This window comes from Jatropha curcas, chromosome 11 (assembly GCF_041381405.1).
Source record: "Jatropha curcas cultivar XTBG-Jc1 chromosome 11, XTBG_Jcur_1.0, whole genome shotgun sequence".
Lineage (NCBI taxonomy): Eukaryota > Viridiplantae > Streptophyta > Magnoliopsida > Malpighiales > Euphorbiaceae > Jatropha > Jatropha curcas.
The window spans coordinates 10,224,222-10,246,995 of record NC_143161.1 but is presented as its reverse complement, the minus strand read 5'-3'; the positions used below and the strand labels follow the sequence as shown (position 1 = coordinate 10,246,995).

The following is a 22,774-nucleotide window of genomic DNA, read 5'->3' as shown; positions in this document are numbered from 1 at the left end:
TATTAAATTATATTTAGACTATTATGATTATTGTTTTCTTACTAATATTATTTAAATGTTTTTTTAGATGCTGCGCAGGATAACTCGCATGTTAAACTTATTATGAATGGAAGCTTAAAATGTAACTCGAAAAATTCAGGTAAAAAAAATTTTAAAATAGAATTTATTAAATTTTCTCATTTATGTATTATTCATTAGTAATTTCTTTTATGCTTATAAATTCATTTGTCTATTTTTCTCTACATAGACAACATGGAGGAGAATATAAATGATAAATTTTTTGAGGATGGAAGCTTAACTTGTGAATTGCAATAAGTAATCTATGAGCATAATAATAAAAGTGATGAACATGAATCAATCGAAGAACTGCTCAACCAGAAATTTCAAACATGCTATGAACCTCTAGATTATGTTCGAGCTTTTTTCTCCATGTAAGGATATGCAATATCCATCAAAAGTTCTAGGAAAAATAGATATGTGTCTATTGGTTGTGATTTGGGAGGCTATTATCATCATAGAAGTAATGTTCCAATTGAGTTTCGAAAAAGAAAAACCTCAAGTCGTCTTATAAATTGTCCTGTGTCTTGTCTCCTCGTGATGTCCGAGCAATGGCAGAGTCCTAGGCATCACACATTTTCGGGCGATGCTGAATCAAATGGCGGGGCTAGGCATCGCACCTCTATCCGGTGTCAAAGCAATGGCGCAGACCTCAGGCACCGAGCGCGTATTTCGGAGCATGTGTTTCGGGGGCAGGCATGGCTACATAAAGCTAGAGAAGTGGGTCGAAGTGGGGCGTAAAGCAAGGACGGTCCAAGGGCGAGTCGACCTCTCCATCGGCACGAGGACGTGCCTGGTTTTGAGTGGGGGAGGATGTTACGGACAAATTCCGTAACCGTGTGAGGCCAACATCAAAGATGCGTACCTAGCTGCGTTTCAACCTGCGTGGGTTGAGGCGGCTTAGCGGATTAGGGCGTTCTGCCCCAGTGGTACCATTACCCTATGCAAAGTCTGCATGCAGGCAGGGTAGTGTGCTGCTCGGGCACAACTGGTCGAGAGCTGGGCCGCTCTCCTGATGAGCCCATGGCAGGGCGAAACCAGTGTGGTACGGTATGGCGAGGCTTGTCTCGGAGTCATGCGGGAGGGCTCTCGGGGCGCCGCACGGGCGCAGTGCTGCGTGAGACTCTATGCCCGTGACAGAGTGGTATCTAAAGGAAAAAGACAAGATGAAGGTATTTGGAAAGTTGAAGTAAAAATTTTGTCCCATAATCATAAGCCTTCTGAAAATATGTCTGGACACACTTCTAGTCGTCGTTTATTTAAAGAAGAAATCACAAGTGTTGAAAAAATGACTAAATCAGGTATACCTCCACGCCAAATTTTATCATCTCTTATACAAAAAAATCAAAGTTTCTTGGCAATTTCTAGAACTGTGTACAATGCGAAGGTTAAAATTTATGAAGAAAATCTAGGTTCTCGTACTATGCTTCAAGCATTATTTGAGAAATTTGGAAAAGGTGATTTTGTGTACAATGTGCAATGCAATGAAAATGGCCAAGTAACCCATTTATTTTTTGGTCACTCATCATCAATTACTTTAACTAGATATGATGCAAATGTGTTTGTGATGAACTGTACTTACAAGACCAATAGATATAAAATGCCATTACTTGATATAATTGGAATTTCTAGTTTCAATACTTCTTTTTATTCTTGTTTTGCATTTTTGGAGAAAGAAAGAGAAGACGATTATGTGTGGGCTTTGATGAATGCTATTAAAATTGTTTTTCCAACAAATGTAAAATTGTTATGCATATGGCACATAGAGAAGAATATCTAAGCAAACTGTAAAAAATATTTTGAAGAAGAAGATGATTGGAAATCTTTCTTGTCCTTCTGGAATATACTGATATACTCTCAAAGTGAAATTAATTATGAAGAAAATTGGAAAGGAGAAGAAAGATGCTTTAATTTATATTCAAGAGACCCATTGGGGAAGCATTTTATTAGTGCTTGGACTGAAAATTATTTACATTTTGGAAATCGTGTCTCCTCAAGAGTAGAAGCTGTACATGCAAAACTTAAATGATATTTGCTAGTTTTTACAGGTGATTTTCTTCAAGTAAAAGATAAACTTTGTCTTGCCATTAAGAAAGAATTTCAAGAGATCAAAGCTCAAATTTCAAGTGAAAGACTTCGAATGCCTCATTATTGTAGTTCTGTTTTCTTCAAGGAAGTAATTACTCGCATGTCAATACTTGCAATGCGAGAACTATATAAGCAATTTGAGATGATGAAATATGGAAAAATGCAACCTTTATGCACTGGTAATTTCATGGCAACTATGGGTCTTCCATGTGCTCATAAGATGATAGATTGGAGAGATGGAGTGGTTCCTCTTGATGTCATACATTCACAGTGGAGGATTGACACAAGATTACTTTCTTGCATTGTTGGGGATAATAAATAATAAAGAAGATGAGTTCAAAGAAATGCATGATAAGTTTCAAGGTAAATATCAACAATGGCCTCTTATTGAAAAAGAACATGCTCGAGAGACTTTATCTCAACTAATAAGTGCAACAAGTCTTCCATATTGGGAACCAAAAATTCATTCTCATAAAGGTCGACCATTAGGTTAAAAAACCATTTGGATCAAGCTCTACAAAAGCAATCCTTCAAGTTTTGAAAGGATAGAGAATGCAAGAAAATGTAGTATATGCAAGGCTACTTGGCATAACAGTCGTACTTGTAAAAGCAAAAGAAACTATGATGGTAAAAAAGAAACTCATATCCTAAATGAGGTAATTTAATTTTTCATTCTTAAACTTTATGCCAATTTAGTAACATATTATTATTTCCTAAAATTGTTTTGAATTACCATAGTTTTGGGACTGAGAATTTCATTTTGCTATGCATATTATAGTGGTCAGCTGTTGTTTAGCCAACATTTTAACTTCACTAGTTGTCTATCTTGGTGAGATGATAATTAAACTTTTAAGCTCTTAGGCACTTGTGCATATATTACACAAAGATAAGTAACTGATTGTTTAATTGAGTTTTTGGTTCTTGCAGCTAAGTTAGATGTTCTTCGTTCAAATTCTGATAAACTAAAAAGAAAAAAGAAATTGTTGTCAGGATTAGTAGGCAACCCAAATACCCAATAATTCAAGTATTTCTCGATTATGGTAAATGGAAAAGAAAATAGATTGAACTTTTATTTGGAGTTCAACAATTTGTTGTTAGCTCTGCTATTTATCCATGATCTCATTTTTCTTTTTAAAAAATATTTTGGGTCGTTGGCTGCAATGAGTAGATCTCATTACAATGACATTCAATTCTTGCTTAAAGCATCCTTGCATGAGCGGCATCAACTATCTCCAGTCTATCTATTTGTCTTAATTTCTTTCAGTAACTATTTTATGCAAAAGATACATCCACTGTTAGATGGCTACTTACAGGACCCTTTTTGTTTCTGTATGTGTGTCTATGCACAAATGTATCCGTTGCTGAAGTGTTTTTGAGTTTCTTTTATTTTCATTGGGAGGGGAACAATTCATCTAGCTTGAAACCAAAGTTTACCATGTTTACATGTGAACATTTTCTTGAATTTTCATTTGTTCCTACACCAGGCAAGTGTTCGCGTTGAAGTTTGGTTGGAGTTAACGAGGGAGAAAGAGAGAGGGATTAGAGATTGGAGTTTTAACAACTTAGAATCTCTATTAGGTTAGTAAGCGCAAATAAGTCATTTTGATGATATAAAAAATTATATGCTCTGTAATTAATAAAATTTGCTCTGAAAATGACGGCACCCTAAATAAAAATACAATAATTTTATTAGAATTCAATTTAATTAGAATAAAAAATATATTAAAAAGAAAAGCTCCAAAATCAAATATTTTTTTCTTTAGCGCAAGACTCGATATTTGTCATAATATGAAGTGGCAAAATCGGTATTCAAAATAAATAAATATTATAAAATAATATAATATATCGTTAAAAGACAAAACCTAGTACAGTACTGAGTTCGCCTTTTTGCTACAGGTTAAAGTAAACTAAAAACTCTTCACAAGTCAAAAACATGAAAACGACAAATTCTCTTCTCTTCAGTGGAGGCATTCGCGCCCTTTTGCCTTCCCCTTCCCCTTCCCCTTCCTTTTGCTCTGACTGCTCTCTACCAAACTGATTCTTATCTCAACAAATAATTGAAGATTATATCTTCCAAAGCCCAATAATAACCTTATCCTTGTAATCTTCGGGAGGTTTTGAATTGAATCGAGTAAGGGAATAGGAAGCAAGCAACCAGAAAGGTCACAGTGCTTGAATTTATCTGCAACTCTTTACAGGTACCTATCTCTAGAGATTTCTGTCTCTTTTTTTTTTCTTTATCAATGTATTTGAATTTTGTTTCTTATAAATATATTTGCATGTGATTTTCTTGTGTATTCTCAATGTCTTCTTTCTTGCAATTTCTTCTTGATTCTCGCTTTCAGATGTTGTTTTTTTTTTTTTTTTTTTTTTTGGAAAAAGATGAGGGACCGTTCACCTATTGCTAGAAGGACTCGTAATAGGGAGGATCAGAGGATCCAAAAATTATATGAAGAGATGAAGAAAAAGAATACACCTGGGTTTGGTAGATCATGTGAAAAAGATGATGTAAGTGTGAATTTTGGGTCTAAGGATGATAGTGTAGAGACTATAGATTTGGGTATTTACGATACTGTAGAGAAGAGCAATGCGGGTACTTCTAGTAATGTGGGTACGTCTTGTTGTGAATCTGATGAGATAGGTAGTGATTATGATCATATATCTATTTCAGATGGTGATTATGATCCTATATCTATTTCAGATGGTGAAGTTGAAGAAACTGGTGGTGAAGTTAAAGAAACTGGTGGTGCAGTTAAAGAAACTGGTGGTGAAGTTGAGATAGATAGTGATGGAGTTATATGTATTTCAGATGAAGTTAAAGAAACTGATATATCTTCTAATGGAGAGGATACTGATGACCCAGAATATGAGAATGTTGAAGAAGAGAAATCTGATACTTCTGGTGATGTTGAGGGTTCAAGTAGCGAGAGCAAAGAAGAGGATACCTGGGTTCCAGGGAGGGAAATTGGGAAAAAGGGTAAAGGAGAAATCGATGGTGGTGGAAAGGTTAATTGTGTTGCGAAACGTACACGGGCAAGAGGTATTTCAGAATCCAATAAGAAGAGAATTAAGCCTGGAACTATTGAACAACCTGTTTGTGTTGACAAGGAGGATGTTGAGGACAGCAATGACAGTGGTGATGCTGCTGTCAATTGTGATGACAGTGGTGATGATGTTGAGATTGCAAATGATGAAACTTATGCACCTAAAGATGGGAATGATGATAATGAGCATGTGCAGGAGTTGTGTGGGGGGCAGTCCACAAGGAAGAGAATCCGTGCGTATGAAGATAATGAAGTTTTTGATATTCTTGCAAACTCCATATTTGATAAGGATGAATTGCCTTGTGAAGAAATGGTTGAGCAAGTCATTGTTGAGCCGACTCTTCCACTAAAATTCACATTTGGAATTGAAGAATCGGCACCAGTGGATATATCTGAAGAAGATAAGGAATTAGAGAAGCTTTGGGCTGAGATGGGCCTTGCTCTTTGTGCTAATGATGGAGTTGATGATGCACCGGTATTCTTTCCTTTGACTTTTTAGATGTTGCTGATGCACTCATATTACACTAATTTTCTTCACATTTCTGCTTGAAATTTTAATTCAATGTCAGCTTGTGGGTAAAGATTTAGACTTGGATTTTCCAACTGCTTTGTTGTTAATGATATGTTTAATACATTTCTGGCATTATATTCATGAAGTCTTTGGTTGTGAGTGTTCAATAAAATTGTTGACTTATTCAGTACCAACTGTTTGGATTTTCCATTCTAAGAAAACTCGGCTTGTGAGATTCACATTTTAGCGTTATTGTGACATGGATCATAACTAATGTAGAAGCTAAATTAGTTCCTAACATCATAGATATTATATTTTAACCCAGTGTGCCATCTTAAAGTTTATTCTTGCAAGTTCTGATGCATCATGTCTTATGAAGAATGTATGTGTATGTGTGTATGTGTGACTGAATTTTGGACAATCTCAAAAAACATGCAATGATTTTTAACTATCAATTTGATGTATCTTTTTACTGCTGATTGTATTATGTTCTTATTGATTTTACCGAACTTGAAGAGAGACAGGAAGAGGTAATGCCTTGTTGAGCCGTTTTATTGATATAGTACTGCTTTGCTTCGTATTGATTTCAAGTCCTGTTGTCAGCAATCTTTGCTCTTCAATCTTTCTACTCTATTTGTTTCTGCTTGAAAATAAATGTCAAATAAAACAACACTTAATTTAATTACTATATCAATTTTAAAGGAGGCAGGGAAGGATTAAAAGGCAGTTATAACAAAAGAATTAATTTTTCTTTCGATATAGAATGTAACTTTTTTTAAAAAAAATTATTGTTTCTTGCTGTCCAACTAAATGCAGCAATTTTTTTAATATTTATTTTGCTTCTAAAATGGATAAGTACAAAGAAAAAGGAAGGAAAAAGCTAAGTGTAACGTAAAGGTTCACAATTCTTTTTATTTCAGATAGAAAATCATGATGAAGATATATAAGGTAAGATGGTTATACACATATAGATACATGTATGATTTATAGCTGGTTATTTGTGTTCAATTATTGTTTGTATCCATAGTCAGAAATTGAAGTAATTTTTAGCTGATAGTATCTTACACAATTGATGATTGGAAAACCAACTCAAACTTTCAGATTGGGTAAATTCTATAAGCATTGATGAGTTCAAGTAGTCTCATATTCGAGAAGTTACGTGGTCCTTTCCCTAGTCAAGTGAAACTAATGTTGTTTTATGTTTGATCAGGTGGCCAAAGATGAGGTTGATGTTGCACCTGATGCTGAACTTGATCCAGCTGTCCTTTGCAGTCAAGGGAAGCATTTCTTTATCCTTGATGAAGAGATTGGAATCAAATGCAAATTTTGCTCTCTTGTAAATCTGGAGATAAGATATTATACAGCACCTTTTGTAAGTGTCATGTTCCTCTGATACTCATGCTTCAGTTCATGTCTTTAGCTTGTTAGTTAGTTTGTTTTAGTTCTACATTGTATAATCAATGGCATTGAACTCTGTACATGAGAGTTTCACGACAATGGAATCCATCACATTTACATGTTGTTTGGTCTGTTATAAATTGGAAATGTGATTAGCAGTAGTCTAGCAATCTGATTGTCATGCTTCAAATTCAAGTATATCGCACAAGCAGTGTTATCAAAATCTTATGATCACGATATGAATCTTCGATTCTATTCAATTTTCATGCTAAACGATTCAAATCTTATGGGTGAATCGGTATTGATCCTGAATCTTACGATTCATGCAATTCGAATCTTACAACTTGAGTCAATTCTCATGTCGCACAATTATCTTAGCCAACAACACCAGTGGAAAAGTCAATATAGAGAAAAGAAGAGCAGGAGAATATAGTTATATTAGAAGATGAAGATAATGAAGGGCTTGAACTTGGAAATGATAATGAATAAATATGGATTTGGATAGGAAATTTTAATGGCTTGATAGTTTTACTTTGTTTTATATTAAAATTTTAACTTCATAGTTTGATATTTTGAACTTGACAACTACATAAATCATTAAGTTCTCTTTCATTTTGTGTTTAGTAAATGATTTAGAATTGAAATTTATGTAAATACATTATTTGCAATTAATTTTTAGTATCTTTTGACAAAATTAATGGAAATATATCCATAAATATATATGTATTTATTTTTAAATAATTTTGAAAAGTTCTACTGAATCTTACGATTCGATTCTCGATTCTAAACTAAAAATTTTGATTCTCGTTTTGGCAACTATGCGGACAAGTTAGTTAATAATCAGATTTCAAAAAATGACTTGATAATGCAAAATATGTGGCCTCTCAATTTGCAATTTTATATGGACTTGGCAAGAGAGGATTTTGGATGATTAATGTCAACTATCTATTGCATTTATTTTGTGGGGATTTATAGCGACAAAGCATGGATTACAATTTTTGGGATCAAAGTTAAAGAGCAAGATAAATTTTTCTACAAATATTATTTTATTTTAATGAATAATTTTAAAAGAAAATTCTTTAGTACCAAAAATTGCTTCATGTGATTTGATCATTTGAATAAAAAATGGCAATTCAAAACGCTAATCGCATATTTCGTTAGCAACATTACCTTGAATGCTCTCAAGATAATCCTTCTCTCTCTATATATATGTGTATGTGTGTGTGTGTGTCCAGTTTTCTCATATACATCAGAATCTGATTTCTTAAACTTCATTTTATTCATTGCAGGATAGACGTCCTTTGCAGTATTCAGAAAGGAGGGACTATTATGAAGAGCAACCTAACATCTTTGACAAGCTTTGCAATCAGGACTCCGGTCATGATTCACAGGCTGGCTGTGGGTCCTGCAATCATATGCAGGGCACAGTGTGGAACATCATTCCCGGTATTGGAAAGGACCTGCATGCACATCAACGTGAAGGTTTTGAATTTCTATGGAAGAACATAGGTGGTGGAATTCACCTTGATAAGTTGAAAGAGCCAGGCAGCTCTGATGGTGAGACTGGATGTATAATATCACATGCTCCTGGGACAGGGAAAACCCGTCTGGCTATAGTCTTTCTTCAGACATATATGAAGTTTTATCCAAAGTGCAGACCATTAATTATTGCCCCTTGCAGCATGCTGCTTTCCTGGGAAGCAGAATTCAAGAAGTGGAAAGTTGACATTCCCTTTCACAATCTGAACCAGTCCAAGTACTCTGGCAAGGAAAATCCGGCCGCCATAAAGCTAGCTAAATCAGTGCACAATAATTTAAACTATATCCGCATGGTGAAGTTATATTCCTGGAAAAGTGAAAGGAGTGTCCTCGGCATCAGTTATAAACTTTTTGAAGAACTTGTTGGAGAAGAAAAGAAGAGAAGTAAGGGGAAAAGGAAGCATGAAGATGATGTGGTGCGAAAAGTTCTTCTTGGGCTTCCCGGTCTTTTAGTCCTCGATGAAGGACATACGGCCCGAAATGAACAGAGTCTTATATGGCAGGCTCTATCTAAAGTCCAAACAGAAAAGCGCATTATTCTCTCAGGAACACCTTTTCAGAATAATTTTGCTGAGCTTTTTAATATACTAATCTTGGTGAGACCTAAATTTGCTGTTCGGATATCATGCAACAAACGACGAAAAAGGCGTGGTCGAATGCAGGGTGCAAGACGGGATTGGGCTTCTCTAACAAGTTCAATTGGCAAAGTTAGAGATGATGCTGAGCGATTGGCAGAGGTTAGAGCAATAATTGGACCTATGGTGCATGTACATAGGGGTAACATTCTACAGCAGAGACTTCCTGGTTTGGTAGATTCTGTAGTTATCTTGAAGCCAGTCCATTTGCAGGAAATACTCCTTGATAAAGTTCAAAAAGCAGGGGGCACAAATTTTAATTTGGAATATTTGGTGTCTGTGGTTTCTGTGCATCCATCTCTGATGCGTGAGCAATCAATCAACATCGAAGAGCCTTTTGCATGGGATAAATTGAAAAGACATCGGTTGAATCCTGAGTTTGGAGTCAAAACAAGATTCCTGGTTGAGCTTATCCGTCTTAGTAATGCAATGCATGAAAAGGTTTTGGTGTTCAGTCAGTATCTCGCTCCCTTGAAATTGATAGGGAAGCAACTCAAATATCGTTTCAAATGGAGGAAAGATACGGAAATATTGCATATGCATGGCAGAGTTGATACTGACAAGCGCCAATCATTGATCAAGAATTTCAACAACAGAAACAGTGATTCAAAAGTGATGCTTGCATCGACAAAGGCTTGTTCCGAAGGAATAAATCTTGTTGGTGCTTCAAGGGTTGTTTTGCTCGATGTTGTATGGAATCCATCAGTTGAAAGGCAAGCAATAAGCCGTGCATATAGGCTTGGACAGGAGAAAGTTGTTCACATCTATCATCTGATAACGTCTGGAACGATGGAAGAAGAAAAATACTGCCGGCAGGCAGAAAAGGACCGGTTATCAGAGTTGGTTTTCCATTCGTCCGGAACTGAGCATGGTTTGAAACGAAATTTATCAAATATGCATGAAGCTCAGCATGATAAACTGTTGGACCAGATGGTTGGGCAAGAAAATCTAAAAGACATATTCAAGAAGATAATCTACCAACCAAAAGAGTCGAATTTGGTTGATTCATTTGGTTTGGCCAATTTGTAGCCAACATTATGGTGAAATTCTTTTTGTCACGATATTTTGATATCTTAGAAACTGAAATACTTAAAATTTTTTTGGTCTAAAAGTTACAGTGGCTTCTAAAAGTGTGGCCAATACTCGTGTATATGCAAATCAGTATACTATGAAATATACTGCACTTTATCTTCGCTCAAGTTTCATATTCTGGTTTTATGGGATTGCTGATTTCTTGTTTTTCAAATATTTTGGACCAGAAATATTTTTATTTCATAAAATGGATTAAAAAAATTATTGCCCAATGCATAAATTTATCCATGTACTTTACGTAAAAAATTTTATGAGACCCTTAAATTTTATTAAAAAAAATATTTTATTGAATATTCAAACTTCTAAAATTAGATCAATTAAATATTTATTAAATAGTTAAAAAATATGAAAATTATTGTTCCAAAAATTATACTAACCACATATTAAGTGAATATTTTGCATATAAATACCAAAAACATCAAAAAAAATATTATTATTAGTATAGAGAGAGATACAATATTAGCAAAATTTATAACTTCAGTGACATAATAGGTCACTCGCAAAATTCAGAGTGCCATAAATTTTTTTTCATAAAATATAAGGATATATTTATGCATTTGGCCAAATATATATATATTTCTTTAAAATAATAATATCTAATAGCGACTCTTTTGGATCATGTCAAATTGCTTCTACTTGCAGCATATCTTCTTGCTGTAATAATTGTTCTTATATCTTGAAACCTGTCATTGTGTATTTGTTGCTGAGTGCTCCACTAATTTTTCACTTTATGCAAAATTGAGACCCCTCTTTTTAAGTCAAAAAAAATTATATTTTTCTAAAAATCTTTTAAATTTTTATTTTATTTTTTCCAAATATTTTAATATAAATAAAATAATATTGAATTTAATGGTCCATCATATTAAGTCAGAGTAATCTAATGCAACGATCCTGTTTATTTTGATCTCATAATTCTAAATACAAATTTATCTTTATAATTAATTTAAATAATATTATTTTTTTCATTTATTTTCTTCTATTTAATCCCTTTACCTTTATTAATTCTTTTTTTTTATGCACATATTCTTTTTTGATTTTCATGTGAGGTCTAAAAAATTATATTTCATCTCAAAAAAGTAATTAGGTAAATTTAGGTAACTATGTACTATATTTTATCTCTCAGTATATACAATTTAGAAAGCATGGAGACAATTTTAAGCAAATCATATATGTGTTTATATATTATATAATATAATATAATTCTTGAACAATTTCCTATGAAATCATTAAATTTTGATAATTAAATTAATTTTATGGTTTAAACATTATAAATGCATTAGAAATCAATATTGTGAAAATTAATTAAATCCAATGTCATAAATTATTTTTTAGACAAGTTACTCTGTGATAAAGAACGAAAATGTATAAATTCTTATAAGAATCAAAATAAAGAAAAAAAAATCTTGTATCGATAATTAACTAAATAAAATTTAATAGGCATATTTTTTGACTGGAAATATGGATTAATTATTATTATCACCAAACAAAATAAAATAATAGCCATATTATTAATTATTTAATTGATATATTTATTAATAAGGTAAAGAGAAATCAAGTATGAATATAATATCCATCGTAATTATATAAATTAAATAATAACCATTATAATTAAATGGTTTTAATCCTAAATCTTGGTCTTCTTGATATGGTTTACTAGCATTAACAAAATGTTACATAAATTTCAAATAAAAAATATTTTTCGTGAATCTATAAAATCATATTTTAGAATTGGGATTTGAGCAATTGGGATTTTTCAGTAACCTTTTTTTTTTCTCAATTTTTTTAAAAGAAAACACAATAATAAAGTGATAAAGCCTAAGTGGCTACGGCCCATTTGGTTTTGGACCATATTGCATGGATCCGCTTCAAACTCAGGGTCCGTTGTGCCATTTCAAAGCTTCTATAAAATCCTGGTGAGAAACGAAACCCTAGGGTTTCTTAGCAGCTCTCGCTTCAATTGCCGCTTCTTACAGGTCCACCAGCAGAGGTCCTTCAAGCCAACAACCATGGTACTCTCCCTTTCCCTACGTAATGTTTTATGATGTTTCTATCAAAATTTTGATCTCCTGATTTTTTCAACCCTAGGGTTTTCTAGGAAAATGGTTTTTTCATTTAATCATGATTTAGAATAGGCTCATTTCTTGTTTGAGTAAGGATTATTTGCTTAATTCATTAGCAGAATTGAATCATTTAGTTCTTGGGGAAAATATTATTTTGGGATTTAATTAAATATGAGTTTTTTTTTTTTCATATTAAGTGATCTAAGTTCAATAATTTGACTTTTAATGATTAATTTGAATTCGGTATAAGATGATTTGAAATGTGTTGAGAAAGAAAAATGAAGTCTTGTAGCAATATATCTCAGCTTGAATACTTGCACAAAATAATGAAGGGAAAGTCAGAAATATGCTAGAGGTTTCCCTCTCTGCACTGAAGGCAAAACCTTTGTCACATTTTATCTGTGATTGCCTAAAATTCTGGTTCCAGTTCTATTGGTTTTGCTCGAGTATCCGATTTGTTGTTTGTAAACTTCATTTTGTAGTAAGGAGTTAAATCTTTCCTATCTCTCAATTTATTGTTCCTTGTACTGTTTTTATCGTCATTATATGGTTGGACATTTATGAATTTGGAACAGTTGTACAAAATTTCTCACATATATGGCCTTACCTCGTTTGGTCTGTTCTTTATGCTGGTTTTCTTGTTCATCCTCTGGTAATTATAAGTTATTGCAATTCATTGTTTGCTATTTGGAGTAACTTCCTAAGTTGTATGCACTTTTTTGTGTGATGCAGACAAAGCGAACAAAGAAGGCTGGTATTGTTGGAAAATATGGTAGGTGTCTATTATTTTCTCGACTCTTTCATAACTATATGTGGTCAAATTGGTAAATAGTCAGTTATTCATCTAGATTGTTGTATGAGATTCTTAAAAAGCATTTCACACTTGCACTTTTTGATCCAACCTCTATAGTCTGTTACATATTTGCATTTTTTTTTTTTTTTTTTTTTTTTGGTGAGAAGCATATTTGCATGATTTAGCATGTGATTTTATTTATTAATTTGTTATGAAGATTTTTTTTGTAATGCATTATGCAAGAATGTTAACCCACTTAAGTTGTGTTGAGCATTATTGAAACTATTGGTAATGCAATTTAATTGAATTTGTTATTGACTGCATGTGGGAGCATAGAATTTTTGTATGATTCAAAATCTGAATACAATGACTTCTGGAGCATCATTTTTGTGATGACTCAAAGCTTGTTATTCTGATCTTGAAATGTCTTTTTCTTATTATTTAATTTAATTTGTAATGCAGGTACCAGGTATGGTGCAAGTCTGCGTAAACAGATTAAGAAGATGGAGGTCAGTCAGCACAGCAAATACTTCTGTGAATTCTGTGGGAAGGTAAGCCATTTGTAATCATGGATTAACTTTAGTCTGTGTCTTTTGCTCAAGCGGATGAGGATTTGTTCGATTCTGTTGCCTTTTGTAATGATCTTCTGCACCTCTTGCAGTACGCTGTGAAGAGAAAGGCTGTGGGAATTTGGGGCTGCAAAGACTGTGGTAAAGTCAAAGCAGGCGGTGCCTACACTTTGAAGTAATGAATCTTGACCCTTGTTGACTATTTTTTTTTAAAAAAAAACATCATCCAAGAGAGTAATTATTGGTGGTTTTGTTTTGTAACAGCACCGCCAGTGCCGTGACTGTGAGGAGCACAATAAGAAGGCTTAGAGAACAAACCGAGAGCTGAGCTACCATTGAACCTATCTGCTGCTGTTTTGGTTATTTGCATTGTTATCTTCTTAGTAATTGACTTTTTTGAGGATTTTAATTTAATTTTTCTTACAAGTTAAAGTTCTTCCGTGTAGTGCACTTGTGTTTTGAAGCTTAGGTTATTAAGGCTTTAACTCTATCGTTTGCTTGGTTTTTCCTCGTCTCCAACTGTTTTCCTGTTGTGGATGTTCTATATTATAAGCTGGTATTTGAAGATAGACTTGGTTTGTATGAAACGAAATGTCAGAAACTATTTTTATAGTGAATTTGATACATTTTAATTATAAGAATTAGAAAATAATTTAAAAGAAAGATAATATTGAACTGTTTAAAATTACATATTTAAAAAAGTTTGTTCCAATCTTAATGCCATGCAATTAATTTTTGTAGCCTTAAAATTTTCAAATTTTTCCAAAATGAAAATTCCTCAACTGTTTTCGTGTTGTGGAAGTGAATTCCTCGAGTAACAAGATTTCTAAATTGGCCTAATTATTATATTCAATTAAAATTTTCACTTTTTGGATTTAAGATGCTAAAATATTTTCTTTTATTTCACACGAAATAAATAGGCAATTGCCAATTCTATTAGTATTTTTTTTGAACTGAATTTTAATAGTATTAAGAACATTGTTGATGCATAAATATATTTTCTCAAGTCAGAACAAGCTATTTTCTTCCAACATAAATGTAACAAGAAGCTGAATGTTGAGAAAGGAAAAGGAACTAGCGGCCAGTGGACAAACCATTCAAAAAACTCCTCAACTTTGCAGATTTTTTTAATTTTATCCTAAATTTACCTTTTTTTTTTTCTTTACCCTAACATTTGAAATTCAAATTCTATTCAATTTGAAGAATAAAAAATTATTTTTATGGGATCCACAATCTCTCATACTTTAATCTAAAGGATGGGTTCGACGCAAATCACATTTTTAAATTATTATGACAAAAATAATTTCATTCACCCAAATTGTAACCGCCGTCGAATTTTACCATTTAACATTTTAACTTGCACAAAACTTCTCATTCACCAAAACCACAACCCGCGTCGAATATTACTTTTGAGCCAAATAAACAGCGACGGTCTTCTCTATTCCTCTCTACCAAACAGCGACGGTCTCCTCTATTCCTCTCTACCGTAAAGTTTTGAATCATAAAAAAAAAAAATGCATTTTAGCTAAACAATTATATTTTAACATTACTGTTGATTTAATTTGAGTGTCAACTGTAAACTAAGCCTATTAGAATGAAAAAAATAATAGTGTTATTACTTGATTCAATACCATTAATGAATATAAATTTATAAAATAAAGCTTTAGCATATTCACAAGCAGTAAAACTCTCAACATATACACAAGCATATATGCAAATACTCTCTTAAGCTTTTCTTATGATAAGAACAGTTGCAACAGTGACCGCATCATTTCATGCAGACATACAAATAACTACAGAACATTTACAAGCAGCAAAAGGGATAAGCAGACCCTAAGCTAAAAATTTAGGCACCATATCGCCATCTCCCATAAACCTATTACTCAACCCATGTACATATTATTTAGGCCAAAAGAAAAGGTTGGAATCCTTCTTGCTCCACAATCAGTCATTTCCCTCGCCGGTTGAATGTGGTTCCAAGTAGGTACCTTCTATCATTACTTACAACAGGATACAAATATTAAGCAACATGAATAATCCGAAGGGTTCAAAATCTTTTAGTCAGTTGACAGCAGAAAAGTACCCAATGACTGTAAAGATTAAACAAAGGGATTTCGATCGTCATCGCTGTTGTTATAAGGCATTTGTTTTTGGACAGCTTTTACTGCTGCAACTCTGGCAGCATTGGCTGCTTTGTTAGCTGCCGCAATGGTTCTGTTCACCCTATCTTCTACCCTTGCAACATCATTCGCTTTCTCAGCAGCTCGCCGTGCTTCCTGCTTATAACACAATTATGAATCAGATGAAAACGTTTTATAATCAAGTCACCTATGGTGTGCCAGTAAGCAATTTATCAATTTCAGTATCTGCAGAACTTGTTGGAAGTTCCAACAGCTAAAAATGAAATATTGGGTGGAATAATATGAAAAAAGCTGGTACCATCTGCAAATGTGGGATTGATGTCATCACCAATCCCTAAAGTTATAACTATGTTTCATCATTTACTTTAACTTCAATTTTGCAATATAAGAACCATTGAACTTCTAAAACGGTTTAGAATAGGTCACTCCAGCCACAATTCAATTACCAATTCCCAAAACATTAATGTTATCATACCTGCATATTTTAATGAAAATTTTATCTAATTAAGTAAATCTCTCTATATTTTTCTCTCATCATATTACTCTCTATCTTTATTTGTAATGTGATAAGAGAAAAATAGAGTATTTGTTGATGAATAAAATAGAGCAATTGTTAATGAGAGAAAAATGGAGTATTTCAAAGCATATGACTCAAAACTCATCAAGTAGACAACAGGTTCTTAGAAAAAGCAACAAAATGCAATCATACAAGTTAGGAAGTTACTCTCTAGTGGAACTACCAAATAAGTTTGATATACTCTCAGCAGCCACAGAGAGAGCAGGTTGAAGCTTGACTAAAAATTGAACTGGCCTACACGCTTGTTTTGAGAGTTTCATGGTTTCCAAAGTATTTCCACAGTACAAAAATACAATTAAAATATGAGTGAAATTTGGCTGGTTCCATGGCCTATATACTAAACAGAAACTAACAGCCCTTCAATATAATCCTATTATAATTTGCACACAATTCTTTGAAGTTGAGCTTAATTTATCTCACACCTTATTTTCTACACATTAATCACATACTATGGTTTTAAAGTTGCACTTTCTCATCTATTCTGCTTTTCACCTCATCTAGAAAATAACACTGACAATGACTTTTCACATCTGAATATGTAGTTACCTGGACAGCATTAAGAACTTTGGAATGACTAACAGCATATGGAGATCCAGGCGGGGTATTCTCCGAGCTAGAGACATCAAGAATGCCACTTTGCCAGTGACCAGATTGTGCTTCCCCATTTCGGAAAGTATACGTGCCAAGACCTTGCCTCCTTCCCTCATGCCAGGCTCCTTCAAAGCGATGCCCATTTCCAAACTGATAAACTCCAAAACCATGCATCTTGTCTGCAAAATACTCACCAGCATATGTGTCCCCATTTCTGCATATTTAGCAAAATCAGAAGCCAGGTCATTAACATCACAATTCAAATGAGCAATTGCATTGTAATAATTGGCCCTAGCATCTAAATATCTCCAACTACAACAATTTGTTAACTCTTATCTTCCATAATAAACGTAGAATGAATAGCAAATCCAGGTATCACATCATTCACTAGATTATGTTTCGTTTCAATTTTAAAAATGTTTTGGCGCAAATTAGTTTCACCACAAGATATCATATCTTGATTAGTTTCGAAAGGCAATCTTGGAAATATCTCAGATGATACTTTGAGTTTTCTGGTTTCCTAGACTAACAAGATTGATTATTTAACTAAATTTTTTGTATCTTTACAAACTAATCAAGAAAATATCATTTATATTACATCTAAATATATGTATCTCAATCATGCATGGAACTTATCTAATAGTTGTTATAGTGTTAGGATTGTTATGATTTTTCTATAATAAGGTTTTATTTATGAATTTTAATTGTCTTGGTATTATTATATGTGTTTAGCCCTCCTTTTAGAACAAGTAAAAACAAGAATAGAAGACAGAACAAGACATTTAGTAATGCTAGTGCTCTCTTGCTTGTGACAAAGTCAAACCTGATCTGGTAATTAATTGTTGATATTAGCATTAGCTACCAGCTGAAACATCATCATTCCACATTATATAGGTATTGACTGAATATCATTGACCAATACCAGAAATATAAAGCATTGAAAATATTTTTCCTTCCCAATGCCGAACAACATAGTTGAGCATAGAAAAACCCATTCCCTGACCATTAAAATGAGAAACTAAAGTCCAAAGCTCCATTCAATTCCAATTCCATCTTATACAGAAACATAAAGAAGAAAAAAACCCCAGCTAGTTTGGCTTTAATGCCTAATTGAGTAGGAGTTGTATAAAAACTTAATGTGTCCTCTCATCTCAAACATAAAATAAGAAACCTTCAAGAATGATGACATATATGTAATTAAAACTGAGTAAAATTCAAGGGTATATATCACTCCGAATAAATTAAAATAAAACAACATAAAATCCAACGACTTTTACCTGAAATGGTATCGTCCAAGGCCATGCTTGACACCCCACTTGAACTCTCCAATATATCTACTTCCATCCTCACATGTATGAATTCCACACCCATGGCACTGTCCATTAGACCATTCGCCAGCATAAACATCACCTGTATAAAACCTATAAACTCCAATTCCATGCCTTAAACCCTGCCTATATTGCCCTCTGTATCGACTTCCTTTAGCCCATGTTTCAACTCCATAGCCATCATACTTTTCATCCACCCAATCACCCTCATATCTTCCACTCATATAATAATAATAAACTCCACTACCTGAACACTTCCCCCTATGAAATTCACCTTCATAAACATCACCATTGCTATAAACTTGAACCCAAGACCCTGAATTTAGCTTATTTTCCACTTTTGGGTTAGACCCAATTGACCATATTACAGGTTTTGGAGCATTTGCAGGTAAATGTGTTGAATTGAGATTATTAGGCAATGAACGAGCAAACAGCAACCGAATAGAGGGTAAGCGAGGACGGGCAAGATTAAGAGAAACCAAAAGGGTAATTGAAAAAGCAATAATAGAAAGCAAATTTAGAATAAAAAAACGGTGAGGATTGCATAAGAACAAGTAAAGAGAAGGCAAAGAAATAAGAAACAAAACCTTTAAGTGTACAAAAAGCAAACGGGCATGGCTTAAATGGGTAAAGATTTTATAAGCTAAAGTTCTAATTGAAACTGAACTTACAAATGGGTTGCCATTATCCACGTTTGATTTTGCGCTAAAATTAAAATCCGATTGGTGGTGACTGTGGAGAGAGGAGAAGGAAGAAGATGGCAATAGACTCATCATGGGTTTTTCAGTTGTCGAACAATGATTGGAGAAGATGGGTTGATCATAGTGAAAGAGAAACTGAGGTGGTTGGTGGGTTAGTACTGTTGGCGGCTGCGGCTGCGACGCTGGTGAGTACTGGCTTTGGATTTGTTCCTGTGGGTGCCGTGTGTGGTGGATTGTATTGAAACCAAAAGAAACGTCTCTGCCTCTGCCTCTACGACCGATTTCTTTTCTGATCTGCGTTTCTTGTTTCTTTTGACGCATATACATAAAGAAAGGGCCTTTTTCTATAGTCTTCTTATGGATTTGTTAAGCAATTTAAGCAGTTTGAAGGTATTAGAGAATAGCGAGAGAGTATTTAAACAAAGAGTGAGATAGATGTTGGTTTTGTTGTTTCTGGCTTTGGTCTTTGGGTGAAGGATTAGATTGCATTGCCAGCAAATTGACTATTAGGATGTAAGTTCTTTCTCAAAACAACCCCTATCTTCTACCATTTTTACTAAAATGCCACTACCCCTTTCTTATTTGTTTATAAAAATGTACTCACTCCTCAATTTGCCTCCAGAACTTTTCAGCACTATTTAGTACAATTTGTTAAAAATTATCAATTAAATCCATTTTTAACAAGTGAACATCCCCACAAAAACGAGCGAAATACTTAATTAAATGGTAATCCATATTAAACTAAAAAATTAAATACTCAAACATACAATAAAAATATATTTTTTAAATGAAATAACTAAATCGTATAATAGGATTAAACTTCATGAATTAATTAGCGTATTAATCAAATATGGGGGACAAAATTATAAATATGACCAAATATAAGGAGCTAGATAATTAGTTATACCACATATATTATAAAAATAGAATTGTGCTCCTATTTATTTATTTATATATATTATTATTATTATTATTATTATTAAAAATTTACATAATGTAAAATTTCTTTTTTAAGCCGTTTGAAGTTTTTCTCATTAATACTTTGTTCTTAAAAGTAAATATTCGTTTTTTATTTTATTTTATTTGATTACAATGTTTAACATTAATTAGATATAAATCCATCTAACATTGCATGAGAATATTTATTTATATCCAATTAAAATCCTAAACTTGTGGGTAATAAAAGTGATCAGCCTGACTCCTAAATTTAGGTAAATAAATACTTTACTCCTAAAAGTAAATAAGAAAATTCACTAACCAATAAAATAAAATTTAAAAATTTTGGAGTTCGGAACCTTGTCAATGAAACCTACGCATTGTTAAAGAAATATTTACTCATTGGAACAATTTAAAGAAATATTTTAAATAAATTAAATGAAAATCTTGATAAATAATTCTAGGTATAATAATGCTTAGAATAATATAGGTGTTCTTATTGGAGTTTTTAACAAAAATAATACTATTCAAAAAATTATTTTCCCATCTAATATCAAATTAAAACTATTTACCAATTTAATATTATCTTGCAATGGATAGAGAGTGTTGGACTAAAACCATCAACTCAATTAGCGGTTTCAGCGTAATAGAAAAAGTAATTTGTGCTGACAAGCAGTTGACAAAATATAATTATATGAATAAATAATAATTTTTATTTTGTATTGAGACCCCTAATTCAATTGGTAATTTCAATACAAAATAAAAATTTTAAGTTGTCAAATTACTTTTTCACTAAAACACGTAGTTCATTTAGTGGTTTTAGTGCAACTATGAGATGTGACTACTAGTTGACAAAAAGTACATGCAAGAATAGTGTTTTGTTAAGAGTCCACTAGGTTAACTAATGGTTTCATTTAAAAAATATTTATTTACTCACCAAAACCCACACATCATCTAGTGGTTTTAATTCATAAATATTTCAAGTTAAGTAATAACAATATAAGTTTCCTTACACAATTATAAATTATCAAGAGTAATAAAGTGTTTTGAATTGGACTTATATTATATTAAAAATGTCTTAATAACTAAAACATGAAAAAACAATCATATTAATATCTACCCACATGTTCTCTCGTACCACATCTTAGAGGCCTCCTATCACAATGTGGGTTTCGCATCTTCTCTAATATTTTGATATTCTTCCATGCTTAATATTTATATCGACACTCATATAAGGAGCTTGAACTATATTCACATATGGTTGTTGTAGGATAGGAAATTGCAAATGAGTTTGTTGATCGGGTGTCATCATTATCTTAAAAACATCATTAAATAAGTACTTAGCAAGAATCCATCACGTATGTCGAAAGACGCTGCAAAAAGTATTGGATGCATGTACTGTATATTGAAATGGTGTTGCCTCTCTTATTTCGGAGAAAGAAGTATGGGTTTGTTGGTTTGCTATCATCGAAGTGTAATGGGTATTCGATGAGATTTCTAATGCTGCAGATGGTACACTCCACTCAGGTTGTGGTGCAGAAGATGACGTATTGGGCATATTAGCGCGATAACCTTTGTAATAATCATATGTTATAGGGGGAGGGATTTGAGGTATATTGTTTACTGACGAGGCTTCAACTGGAATACGTCTAGATGTCATTTCACGCCTCCTTCGTCTCTGTAGCTCTTTTGGTGTTTGAACACGAGGAAACTCTATAGATGAAGGGGCAAGTTGAAGCATATGATGAGTTTCAATATGAATTATTTCGTTCATTGCACTGAATAGACTAAATAATCTTTGATGTAATGATGGAGTTCTAAGTGATGGTGATGTTGATGTTAAACTGTGATATATATGTTGTAACTCATTTGCTTGTATTAAAAGAAATTATGAAAATATGAGCAAAATTTATTATTCAATTAGATTAAGAAATTATAAGATAAGATAAAATGATATTGGCTAGTTACCATAGCTTCAACTTCTGCACCTCGAAATAAAATCCAACGTCTAGTTCATTGCACATAACATTGGATATATTCTGAGTAAGGGCTTAAAGGTGCTTGGAGTGGACGAGATAAAACCGCATGAGAGAAACGATTGTTCTATGCTTTAATGAATGTTTGATTTTTGTGCTCCCGATCATTATCAATGTAACCTCGTAAGTCAATTAAATGCAGCGTATCATCCTAGTATGGTGCCATTGATAGAGATTGATCTAGCCCAAACTGTTGGAGGCAACGATCAGATTGATGCCATTCTACAATGTGGAAGCAAATCAATGGTACTAATGAGTTTCAAGTGCGTCTCCCAGATAAACAAAATCGAGAAAGTAGTCCTTCAACCTCTCTATATGGCTGCCAAGACATATATAAACAAGAAATAACTTAACATAAATTAGTTAATATATTTTTGAGTGAAAATAATTTAGGTTGTTATTACTTAACTTGAAATATTTATGAACCGAAATCACCAGATGATATGTGGATTTTGGTGAAAAAATATTTTGAGTAAGTAAATATTTTTTTTTTATTCAAACTATTAGTTAACTTAGTGGACTTTTAACAAAATACTATTCTCGCATGTACTTTTTGCTAACTAGTGCTTACATCTCATAGTTGCATTAAAACCATCAACTAGATTGTATATTTTAGTGAAAAACAATTTGACAATTTAAAATTTTTATTTCGTATTGTAACCACTAAGTGAAGTATTG

The 22,774-nt window shown here is 32.9% G+C and overlaps 3 protein-coding genes and 1 long non-coding RNA gene across 5 annotated transcripts; 3 read left to right on the top strand and 1 right to left on the bottom strand.

Moving 5' to 3' along the window:
• Positions 1–581: 581 nt before the first annotated feature.
• On the top strand, positions 582–1,051 carry LOC149492548 (uncharacterized). The gene is made up of 2 exons (XR_016318902.1): positions 582–623; positions 669–1,051. It is a non-coding gene; the product is annotated as an uncharacterized LOC149492548 (long non-coding RNA).
• A 3,009-nt stretch (positions 1,052–4,060) lies between these two features.
• On the top strand, positions 4,061–10,471 carry LOC105636961 (SNF2 domain-containing protein CLASSY 3). Of its 2 annotated transcripts, XM_037640354.2 has the most exons (5): positions 4,061–4,343; positions 4,528–4,756; positions 4,847–5,664; positions 6,911–7,072; positions 8,388–10,471. In XM_037640354.2, the coding sequence occupies exons 2-5, from the start codon at positions 4,528–4,530 to the stop codon at positions 10,299–10,301; spliced, it is 3,123 nt and encodes a 1,040-aa protein (XP_037496282.1). In that variant the 5' UTR covers positions 4,061–4,343; the 3' UTR covers positions 10,302–10,471. The 2 variants fall into 2 exon arrangements, with proteins under 2 accessions (XP_037496282.1, XP_012075760.1); XM_012220370.3 differs by having other exon boundaries at positions 4,528–5,664.
• A 2,679-nt stretch (positions 10,472–13,150) lies between these two features.
• Positions 13,151–14,290, top strand: LOC105636669 (large ribosomal subunit protein eL43). Its single transcript, XM_012220005.4, has 4 exons — positions 13,151–13,196; positions 13,680–13,768; positions 13,879–13,961; positions 14,051–14,290. Exons 1-4 carry the CDS (start codon positions 13,151–13,153, stop codon positions 14,112–14,114), a joined length of 282 nt encoding a protein of 93 aa, XP_012075395.2. The 3' UTR covers positions 14,115–14,290.
• A 1,206-nt stretch (positions 14,291–15,496) lies between these two features.
• LOC105636683 (uncharacterized) lies at positions 15,497–19,604 on the bottom strand. The gene is made up of 3 exons (XM_012220019.2): positions 18,373–19,604; positions 17,051–17,309; positions 15,497–16,062 (listed from the first exon to the last, which is right to left on the bottom strand). Exons 1-3 carry the CDS (start codon positions 19,449–19,451, stop codon positions 15,886–15,888), a joined length of 1,515 nt encoding a protein of 504 aa, XP_012075409.1. The 5' UTR covers positions 19,452–19,604; the 3' UTR covers positions 15,497–15,885.
• Positions 19,605–22,774: the final 3,170 nt, after the last annotated feature.